The sequence below is a fragment of the Maniola hyperantus genome, chromosome 26 (assembly GCF_902806685.2).
Source record: "Maniola hyperantus chromosome 26, iAphHyp1.2, whole genome shotgun sequence".
Taxonomy (NCBI): Eukaryota; Metazoa; Arthropoda; class Insecta; order Lepidoptera; family Nymphalidae; genus Maniola; species Maniola hyperantus.
Window position 1 is genome coordinate 2,316,072 of NC_048561.1, and position 12,109 is coordinate 2,328,180.

At 37.5% G+C, this 12,109-nt stretch overlaps 1 protein-coding gene, 1 long non-coding RNA gene and 1 pseudogene across 2 annotated transcripts in view; 2 read left to right on the forward strand and 1 right to left on the reverse strand.

Moving 5' to 3' along the window:
• Positions 1-12,109, forward strand: part of LOC138404205 (uncharacterized) — a 162,193-nt gene that overhangs the window by 72,737 nt on the left and 77,347 nt on the right. The window lies entirely within an intron of this gene.
• LOC138404111 (uncharacterized) lies at positions 360-5,372 on the reverse strand. The gene is made up of 5 exons (XM_069507342.1): positions 5,288-5,372; positions 4,667-4,785; positions 4,059-4,256; positions 2,781-3,498; positions 360-1,424 (listed from the first exon to the last, which is right to left on the reverse strand). Exons 1-5 carry the CDS (start codon positions 5,370-5,372, stop codon positions 406-408), a joined length of 2,139 nt encoding a protein of 712 aa, XP_069363443.1. The 3' UTR covers positions 360-405.
• On the forward strand, positions 5,378-10,581 carry LOC138404112 (uncharacterized; annotated as a pseudogene).

Sequence of the window (12,109 nt, forward strand, 5' to 3'; positions counted from 1 at the left end):
CATGAACAATTTTTCTGTAATTTGCGCTTTGCTTGAAGAGGAGGAAGAAGAAGAATTTTTACTGCTTCTGAATAGACAAAGAAAATCTCCGAGGAACATGTATTTACAACGGAGGAGTGAAGGTTGTTACGAAACCTTAATAAAAAGGCATTTAATTGATTGTGAAGAAAAATTCATGGGTTACTTTCGGGTTTCAAGGGAGATCTATAACAAGATTTTAATGGCCATAAAAGATAATATTAGTGACACACAGCCTAGAACCAGAAATCGGAATTTTGCTATTACGGCACAAGAAAAACTATTCCTAACGTTGAGGTAAGTTAAATGAATTTATTTCGGTAATTAAATAAAACAATTCATAATCATATTATTTTTATTAATCGAATACAGTAACTCGGTATAACATCAAAGTATGTTGAATGATTGCTGTGGGGATGGTGTCTCTCGTTGCGAGTTGTATGCGTGGATTGGATGCTGTGGTGTGTTGAATGATTGCTGTGGGGATGGTGTCTCTCGTTGCGAGTTGTATGCGTGGATTGGATGCTGTGGTGTGTTGAATGATTGCTGTGGGGATGGTGTCACTCGTTGCGAGTTGTATGCGTGGATTGGATGCTGTGGTGTGTTGAATGATTGCTGTGGGGATGGTGTCACTCGTTGCGAGTTGTATGCGTGGATTGGATGCTGTGGTGTGTTGAATGATTGCTGTGGGGATGGTGTCACTCGTTGCGAGTTGTATGCGTGGATTGGATGCTGTGGTGTGTTGAATGATTGCTGTGGGGATGGTGTCTCTCGTTGCGAGTTGTATGCGTGGATTGGATGCTGTGGTGTGTTGAATGATTGCTGTGGGGATGGTGTCTCTCGTTGCGCCAAGACCAATAATTCCATTTCAGTAACGATGTTACAAACTTGAGCTCTGATTTGAGCTATTTTGTCCGGAGGAAATTGACTAACTACGTCGGCCATACTCCTAAAGAATGTGTGTACTGGAGTATTGCCTTTTTCTGTAATTTGTCTCAACATGTTTGTTCTTTCTTCTCTATTCTTTCTAAACTCTTCGACAAGGCTCTCTCTTTTTTTCTTTTTCACTTGTGATGTACCTTGAGTTTTGTTTTGTGTTATTGAATGTCCTTCTTGCGATGGTTGTTGTGAAATAGATTCACATGGTGAATACGGCGTTGAACTCGGCATTGAAGAAGTTGGTCCTGAACATATCTCTACTGGCAAATTGTTATCTTCATCAACCTCAAGAACATTTCCGGGATTTAGATTTGAAATAGACTCCCTTTCTTCAAAGCTGTCATTTATAAATTTAAGTCTTTCGTCGTCATACTTTGAAACGAAAGAAGCACTTCCAGTTTTCTTCTTATTTTGATTTTTTCTATAATTGTCGCGTAAATTACGCCATTTATTCTTACATTCTTCAGCTGAAACAATAACATTGTTAGTTAAACAAGTGGAGGTAAACATGAGTAGTGATTTTAAACGAGATAATCCGAATAAATAAAGTATTTTTCTTCATGGAGAAATAAGATTTAGTTAGATGGATTCATAATTGATAATTTACTATTATGTTTACCTACACGGACCACTGAACTGAAACGGACTACCTTTGCACCGATGTTTGACCCATTAATTAAGTACCTACTTTTTTTACAGGTATTTGGCGACTGGTGAAAGCTATAGATCTTTAAGTTTTCAATTTCGAATTAGCCATAATTGGATATGCAAAATTGTGCCTAAAGTCTTACAAAGTATATGCTTGAGACTTTTAAACGTTGCACTTCCTGAACCCACCGAGGAAGATTTTAAAAGAATAGCCGAAGAATATTGGTTTTTATGGAATTTTCCTAATTGTATCGGGGCAATAGATGGTAAGCACATACGCATCGTGTGCCCAAGTAACAGCGGGTCCTTATTTTTTAATTATAAGCAGTTTTTTTCTATTGTTTTACTTGCCGTGGTCGATGCGAATCGAAAATTTATAACAATAGATGTTGGTTCTTATGGCAAAGAAGGTGACGCAGGCATATTTATGAAATCTGATTTATTTAAGAAAATTCAAAATGGGCAGCTAAAGATTCCCCCGCCAACAAAGTTGCCGGAAGCTGACATAGAAATGCCTTATGTTTTCGTAGGTGATGATGCATTTAGTCTCACCAACTATATGATGAAACCATACTCAAAAAATCATGCGTCTCAAGATAGGTCAAAACGAATTTTCAACTACCGCCTTAGTAGAGCAAGAAGAACATCTGAAAATGCTTTTGGCATATTATGTCAAGGATTTCGAATATTTTTTTCACCTATTGCAGTAAACCCTCGTGTCGTAGACAAGTTGGTTATGTCAGCTTGTATCATCCATAATATGATGAGTTCTTTGATCATACACGATTCAGACAGAAATACTCTTGAAATGCCTTCTGAAAATGTAATTCCTATGGCGCGTATACCGGGAAGAGGTTATAATATAAATGGTTCGGTGACACGTGACTTATTCAAGCAGTATTTCAACAGTGATCGTGGTAGTGTACCTTGGCAAGACAGTGAAGTAGATAGGACAAGTTAAGTGAGTAGGTAATTCAAAACTTATTGCTTATTTTCTATAACATTAAATAAAGTTAAAGTGTTCATTAAATTTAAATTAAATTGTTCATCAAGTTTCCAACCTCAGAATCATCAAAATGTTTCATGTGTCACTAGTAATGTTTGCCACTTTTTATGTAAACTTAGGTACCTACCGCTGTCGAATAAACAATTAGAAATATATACAAACAACTCACGTGTTTTATTCAACTTCTCAGCTATCTCCCTCCAGCAATTATCTTTAACTATCAAACTTTTATGTTTTTTGTCTTTATTTTTATATAAAGAAGGATAGTTGCGAACTAATTCTATTAAATTGTCTTCGAAAAATTCCATAATGCACACCCGTGACGCACACCGCACACCGCAGCGTTGAACCGAGAATGACGCCGCGCTGTGCGGCAGTACACCTCCCCACTTCACCGCGCTTGCCCCTCGCCGCTGACGCATACTGCGACGGAACAAGAGAACATTCTCGACGTTTTTCATATAATTGAGTGTCCTACAACGCATACCGCATACCGCAGCGTTGCGCGTCACGATCGCCAGACCAAAGCTTAAGGCGACGCGCGTCACCGGCCGACGCAGCGACCCGGTGCGCGTGCGCACATCTACTATACGCCCGTCCACGCCTGCGTGGGTCGCACTCACTACGCCGTGCCTCCAGCTGCTACGTTCGAGATTTGGTTCTACTAAAATTACGTAATCTCCTACCTGTAACGATCTAGACTCCTGAGTCCATTTTTGACGGGGTAGGAAGGTCGGCAGGTATTCGCGAACCCAGCGACTCCAGAACATATCCGCAAGGCGTTGTGCTACTCGCCAGCCATGGGCAGATTTAGTGATGGAGGCATATTCAATGACAGTAGTTTCGGAAGACGTTTGTATTAGGTAGTTACTTCGAATCTGACTCTCCTAGCATAACAATATCTTTTTCGTATATTGATTTGTTCATCTTAGACAACATACAATTTGTAGGTTTGAAGTCGACACAGTTTTTGCTATTTCTTTTAATACCTTGTTGGGTGAAAATATTTCCTTTAATCGTTTTAGTTTAAAGTTTGTTTATTTTTTTGTTTTTATATCATTGATTTGACTGAAATTGCGCTCGCACTCAGCATTTGAATGCGGCAGCGAAAGCAAGCCCAGCATGAATTTCGGAAGTTCCTTAAATTTTTTATTTCCTTGGGCTCAGTAATCTACTTGTCGTTCCTTTCGCGTCAATACAACCACTGTAACGTGCGATTATTGTATTGTTCTCTTTACTCGTCAATAAACGTCATCTTTGTACATCGGAGTTTTAGTACCATCGCAAATTCGCACCTTACACTATAAAAGTGTTTGTTTGTGGGTTTATTGGTTTGTCCTTCAATCACGTCGAAACGGAGCAACGGATCGATCAGTATTTGGATTTTGGCAGCAGGGTAAAATAAATTTTTTATAGTGGTTTCAGAAGCCGTAAGAACATCAAATGCCTTTTCAGCATATGGAATATCCTGATCTTGTGCTACTTTGGAATCCAATGTTCTCTTGATGGCACCCCCAATCCCATCCGCGGCACCTTTCCCATGGCTCGCTTCAAAGAAAGACCAGGTGCCATAAGCAAAATTGTAGTGGTAGATGTTCCTGCAAAACGTTATGTTTTTTTTGCCTGTATTGAGTAGTGGGGTCGTCTGGGAAGAATGTATTTGATTTATATTTGGATAAGTTGACTTAATGTCTGTTAAAATTGGATCTAGGTGTGCCCAAATGTCTTCGGGGTTATGTTGGCTATCAGGCGAAACAGTACAAAAAGAAACTACTTTTGCATGTTTTGTGTAATACACTCCAGTATTCCAAAATACATTGCTTGCACCTTTTCACGATATTTAGCTGTCCAATTTTCCAACAAATCAATATGTACTAACACCTCATTTGCTTTAAGGTTTTCTAAACAGTACTTGTATTGTAGATATTGATGATGGACATTGAAAACATGTTTTTAAAAAAATATTAAATTTTTGTAGAACTATCAAATCTTGTACACTACCATTCTTTTCATTTTTTGCCATTTTTATGGTTTTTTTGACATTTCCTAGTTCACCATATTCATATTTCCATCAACAACTGCTTGGGTGTTGATAGAAAAAACATCTTTCCTATTTCTATAAAGCTCTATATTATCACCACCCGGGCTTGCTATTCGTATATGTGTGCAGTCGACTGCACCAACAACACTAGGGAATTTTGCTATTTTATAAAAAAAACTCTTTAACTTCTCTTAATACTTCGCGAGTGCGTGGCATAGCAATATGATGTTTCAATTTGACATATATTTGTCTTGACACAGAATTAATTATTTTGCAAATTGTTGATTTTGATACACCATAGTAAGATCACCGAAACATTGCTGCATATTTCCAGTAGCATAAAATCTTAATGTAATTAGTAATTGTTCGAGTGGTGTAACTGCATGATTTCTTGTAGTGGTCGTTTGCAACTCGTTCCCTATTCAATTTCAATTTATTGCAATTCCATAAACTATGTATGTACAAGATAGGATTATGGATACCCAGTTTGGGTGTCACAATTTGTTCTGAACAGTAGGACCTTAGTAGGGAGACCCATATTTTTATTTATTTTTATTTGCGTCGTTTAGATAAACATTTATGGCATAGTAGCACTTTTCTTACAATTTTTTTTAAATATTTTGTTAAATTCATACATTTCTTGACTTTTTTGTCGGCTGCTAAGGGTAGGCGGTGCATCTTCTCAGGCAAAAGTATCTTCAATTCCGGCAAATCGGGCATCTAGCATGACGCTGACTGAGGTGGCAATGGAGGCCTTTAAGTCCTCGATGAGTTTCTCGCTTAAGGTGGGAACGGACGAGGTGTTCGCCGCCGCCATGGACGTCATCATTTCATTAAATTCTCTACGGTGGGCCTGCAACTCCGCCTTGAGGTTTTCCACCTCTTGGCGTAAGCGGCCATTGTCAATTCTAAGTCGTCGGGTTTCCTCGGCTTCAGTTCTAGATGCCAGAGCATCCACCATCTCCTGGAGAGCGGCTGCTGAGTCCTTAAGGAGTCTAACGTATGGGCCCTTAAGGTGCCCCGGTTTCCTGGCAACCTGAACTAATATATGTTTGCTACGCTTTTTCCTGCAGCAGCTCGCAGCTCCTCGGCGCTGAATAATTGGATGGGTCCTCCTTTCGGATCTCTAAAGAAATTTCTTCAGGGTCCAAGACGGGTTCGGATATCTTATTGCGGCACACTCGATCTTGTAGATATTAGGATTTGAAATGAAAACACTACTATCGGTGCTAGATGTATTTAATTTTAATCAAAGATATATTTAATTTAGAACTGTGCAGCTTCCATGTTGGATCGAAAAAAAAGAAAAAAAGGACGTTGAGTATAAAGTAGTATGCATTGTCTCTAACAAGGAGGAAAGATCATAGACTATACGGATTAAGCTACTGAGATATGTTGTGGCCGTATGGTAATAATTAAATGCGGCAACGGTGGAAGATGTTTATTGAGAGCCGGCTTATGATCTACTCTCTCTTATGGACTAACAATAACAATAAATAAATCTTACATACTATTGTTTAAATCTTATTGCTTAACTACCTAACCTACATAATTTTGCATCACCTCTCTTTCAATCCGATGTGCAGGCAACCTACTTTGATATATTGAGGAGTTGCATTTTTATGTTACAGCTAATATGAACATGCTACGTTTAAACTGTCAATTCGTACATATTACAACTCCCCTGAAAATGTATGCGGTTACCCCTCCCCTTAAAAGAAAAAAAATGTTAGACGCTACATCGAATCAGAAGAAAAGATGATGACAATCACAAAAATAAAATCTAATGCTAAATAAAATTAAATTATGTAAGGAAACATTTTTTTTAGTTACTTCCTGTGCTTAAAGTGCAATTTATCTTATCTCTTACTTCGTATGGGCATACTTTTAACCTTACTTATATAAATATAAAAATCGTAATCTATTAAGTGCACAGTCAAGGATTTAACTTTTACAAAAGTTTCGAAAAATCTCATCATAATAAAATAATCTCAAAATAGCATCATAGGTATTAGATATGTATAAGTTGAGGTATCGATTTCACAAATCGACTTCAAAAGATTCTTTGACCTATCAAATCGTCGTCATCATAAGTATACAGCTGTCGTATAGCATCGTCGTAAGACGGTAAATATAAGGTTTCTATTCTATAACCCATAATAATACCTATTATTAAGTAAACATCTCAGGTATTCATATTTCCTGGACAGTCAAAATAAATCTCTCCTAGTCTTCATCTTCCTTTCAAGTTACTTCTTCACATAATACAAATAAATAAACAAATCAACAAACGCGGCGCGTACTCTCCTAATAAATATTTAACATAACATGCTTGCAAGCATTTTTCATAAGACTTATAGTCTTCATCAAACTTATTTCTTTCAATAAGTATTTAAATAACATTCAACTTTTCATTAATAATTCTAGGTCTTTCACTAACACCAGCGCGGTAGATAATGATCAAGAGTCTAGACATATATATAGTTGAATGAGGAGGTACTAAATATGCGCAAAACATCGCGTCCAAACAAATAAATAACAATCATCTTCCTACGTCAGTATGTCTCAATCCCAAAATAAATATTGTATATTTTATACCTATAGCACTTCTACAGCCGAAGGGTGATCAAGCCTTTGGTTTGCAGAGTCCTAATTTGTCAAAGCCGGGTATAGTCTTATATCGTCAAAACTAGCGCGAAACTAGACGAAAAACGTCTGTAGGGGAAAAATTCTCCTTATTTCATATTCATTTCCTTGTATTTGCAAATTGCATCTCGAGCAAAACCATTGTCTCGTATAACAATACAAAATGTTCGGGTACGCGTGTGTCGTTGACCACGCGATGACACCGTTATAATTCTCTGAATTATTATAGTTCGATTTTAACACCGAATATTTACGAAAGAAGTAAGTACCTACTTATTCATTTATTAATTATTATCTATTATTAGTTTAAACTATCCTACACACTATATAAAATCTTACAAATAAAGTACGAATGGAACTTATTAGTAGATAGTGGAGCAAGTATTATTTATTATTAAAAAACCAATATTCACCTAACCTACGTACAAAATTAAATTATCTACCCAAAAGAAAAAAAAAATTATAATTGCTACATATTTTACCTATTTGCCCATTACGAGAGATAAATTGCACTTACTTTAACTGTTAGCGACGCATTTCAATAGTCAATTTCGTGACCGCCGTGTAGTCGCCGTCGTCATCAGGACTGGTTTTGGTCTACAGGTCTGGAGGTCTGGAGTCTGCGCCTCTTCTTTCTTCTTGGTGGGCCGGGAAAACCCTGGACTCCTCGAACTGGGCCGGGAATACCCTGGACACCTCCTAGTTGTGGCCGGGATAACCCTGGACGCACGATGATGCTGGGCCGATCAATGAAGCTTGAGATGTCTTCTGTTCATTATGGATTCAATTTTTGAACTTATTTCTTGATGTTAGTGTTTCTTGATTTGTAATACAGGACGTGGAATTATTTTCTTCTTTTTGTTCTAATTGAGTCTTGAATCTTGATATTCTTTAGAAAATTGTGTAGTCTTCATCTTGATCGGTGCCCAGCCGGTGCACGCACTTAGATTAGGCATGCACCGACTGGCAAGGGTCGCCATGAGATATGTTGTGGCCGTATGGTAATAATTAAATGCGGCAACGGTGGAAGATGTTTATTGAGAGCCGGCTTATGATCTACTCTCTCTTATGGACTAACAATAACAATAAATAAATCTTACATACTATTGTTTAAATCTTATTGCTTAACTACCTAACCTACATAATTTTGCATCACCTCTCTTTCAATCCGATGTGCAGGCAACCTACTTTGATATATTGAGGAGTTGCATTTTTATGTTACAGCTAATATGAACATGCTACGTTTAAACTGTCAATTCGTACATATTACACTACCTATATTTTAACACCCCAATCACACAAGTTTTCTTCTCATACTGTAATTATACTAGGCTTTGATTCTAAGTTATCACTATGAGTATTTTCTACATATACACAGTTTCTTCATATACTTGTGAAGGTTGTTTTTCTTCATAAAAACTATTTTTTATGAATGCTACATCACGCCTAATGTCAACGGTGTTTTTGAATGAGAAATATATTCTACCCTTAAAAAAGGCAGGAGAAAATAAAAAATAAAGAAACAAAATATGTGTAATTATGTTTGATGCAATAGCACTTAAGAAACGACTAATTTATAATGTTGCTTCTGATAAAATTGATGGATATGGAGCAATTGGAGGAGAAGATGGCAGAGCAGAGATCATAGAAATTCTCCGCTCGCGTCGCGCGGATCGGACGTGTTTTTCGTTGCACAGTGTTGTAAAAATTCCGTGGGAGTCATAACTCATAATGTTATCTTTGACGTGTGGCTGAAGTTAAAGACTGTGGCGGGACAAATTATAATAAATGAATTTGTGATATTTGTCAAAAAATAAATAATAAAAATAAAATAGACATCTAAGATGAAGTAAGTATAGCGCAAATTGACGCCCGTAATTATACGGATGTCGAGATTGATGGTGGCAAAAGAGATGTTATTTCGTTGAGAACGAAAACGAAAACACATTATGGATATGTATTTGTATTTTATTTTGTTTGATATGGGTGTACAAATTACCTTCAAATAAATGACTATTATTATTATTTTAGCGGACCACGCATTAGTATTTTGGTTCAAGGAGTACAACAAAAGTTTAAGCAACCAATTGGGCATTACTTGGCCAAGGGTACCTACTATTACAAGACAGCAGTTGGCAGTAATTACAAAAAAAATGTTATTCGGACAGTAAGAACTGCTGGACATACTGTTATTGCAAATGTATGTGATCAGGGCCCAACAAATGTTGGAGCTTTGAATTTGCTGAAACACTTCAGCGGTAATCCCAGGGATTCAAATTGTTTCTTGGTAGACAATGAGAAAGTCTTCATTATTTATGATGTTCCATATTATGTATTCAGAAATAATTTTCTACAAGCTGGTGTAATGATGATGGACAATAAAAAAGCGCAAATGTCACATTTATTTGAAGTAGAAGTAAAAAATACCAGTACAGTTCATTTCCAAAAAATTACCAAAGCAAATATTATATCCTAAATTCCGTTTGTTCACGCCAAAGGTGCTGATTTGGGGTTTGACGGTGGCAACACAGACCATAGTGTCATTCAGACACGTCAATCAAGAAATGTCACTCGTTCAATATTATAACCTCTCTTAGCGCACTCCGCCATCCAAACATGTGATTGTTAAAGTACTTAGTAAAAAAATTGAATAAATAGCATAATAATATAGCTTCCAAGATGGTTTTACTTATACACCGTTCAAAAATGAGAGTTAAATTAGCTGCACAACTACTTAGAAGGACAGTTTGTTCAGTTATACGCATGCTTTCCGAAAGTGTCAACCATCAGTAAAACAGTAAGGAAATTTTAGAATGCTGAAGTCATTGAAGATTTGGATGGACTTTTTGATTGTACCAATGGGCCGTCCGGTCCAAAGATATTAAATAGGGTCGTAGAGAAAATGTGAGAGAAGACAGCTTTCATCATAGGCTATGGATTGAACATAAAAGAAAATTGAAAAGTCTTCAGTTTTTAAAATCTGACAGTCAATTAAGGTCGAAAAATGTTAGATGTGTTAATAGTAGTATATTACTACCATAACATCTCTTCAGGATATTGGAAAATAGTCCTAAAAACTCAAATATATAAATCTTAGACAGCCTAACCAAGATCCACTTAAAAATTATTTGGAGTTATTAGACAACACAGTCCTACAAATAAAAATCCTACCTGCCATCATTTTGAATCTGCTTTGAAATCTATTTTGTCTCGTTCCCTGACCACACAATATCAGAGGTTCGAACTGTGAAATGGATGGAAGCGAAATGCTATATGACTTTTGAATTTGAATTTCATGAAATTGCATTTCCGAAAGAAAAATCTGAGGAAAGTATGGTAAACAGCTCAGCTATCTCTATAAATAAACAAGTATATTGCTCGGGCGCGCGGACCACTGCAGTGGTCCGCGAGCATGCAGGGTTTTTTTTAAATGTTGTCTTTTTTAGACATTTTGTATGTCTCCAACCGTAAGCTCGGTGTAACACCAGCTTGCCCCAAAACTGCTAAAGTTGCACATTACATTGTATTAATCAAGTCAAGATTGTATAATAGTAATAATTTAATATTAAAAACGGTAAAATATTACCACCTTAAATTACCAAAAAAAAAATCGCCATATTTAATAATGAATGCTACCTACTTTAATTTAATTTCAAATTGGTTATGGACGGTTACTGTCTGTGGTGTAAATTCGTGGGCCACTGTCCACCTTCGACAGCGAGAGCTGGAGTGGACTGTATGCGAGTTGTTTAGAATTTAGAAGGTGTCCACACAGGTGAAAAGGGGCAAATGAAGGACAAAGGATTCGTGCACTAACCTCGACGGTCTGCCGGCAGGAACAGGCTCAGCACAAGCACTCAGGAGTATCTCCCACATGCACAATTCACTTCACGGGACACTTCGGGGCGTATCTTCAGACGAACAGCGGCGTACACAGATTCACCTTCCTTATTGGGTTGTATGAACACGAGGACGCGACTCAATTGTCAACGGGGCGTCTCGCGGAGCACGCAGAACATACTGGCGTCGTGGCGTTGTATTTGACACCACGAACATAGGCAAAAGTGCACGAAGGGGAAAATGGAGGGTAGGTAGATAAAATAATCATGAACACCTTGTCAAATTATGTTTATCCAAAGGTACTAACAGGTGGCGCCACCAGTCTGAAATAAAATATATATTTTTTTAATGCATTCTTTTTATTACACGGCTTACGCTCAACATGATCAGACGTTTTATTTTTATCACCACCAACTCCAATCACCACATGGCGACCCTGCCCTAAGGACTTGAGAAGAAGCTGTGAAGGTGGAAAATGGGGAAGAAATATTCCAAGGCAAAAGAAGAGACCATCGTTGTGGCGCAAAACGCCAATGGCGAGGCCAGCGCTAGTCGCCTTTATTCAGAACTGGAACTGAGTGATAATTTGGTAATAGTGGTGTTGACAATAATTGTGATGGCTATTATGTGGTATTTCTATAAAATATGTCAACAAAAACAATTAATATCCTACGCAGAGAGATTGTTACAACCCTAGCCTAAGCCGCATATTGATGAATTACTATTTCGAAATTGACACCAATAATAACTTGTCAATCCGCAGTATGTGGACCTATAAAAACGCTACATCTCGACTAAATCGATCAGTTTTCAATTCTTCAGTCTCATCTTCCCTAGCTACGGACCCGGCTTCTGCCTGCCGGCTAGGCTTTAAGATAAAGACTGGGGGAGACAAACTCCGGCTCAAAATACCTAGCACCGGCACCGGATACCCCTAACCTAACATTGGATCTAACAAGATGAATGCAGGT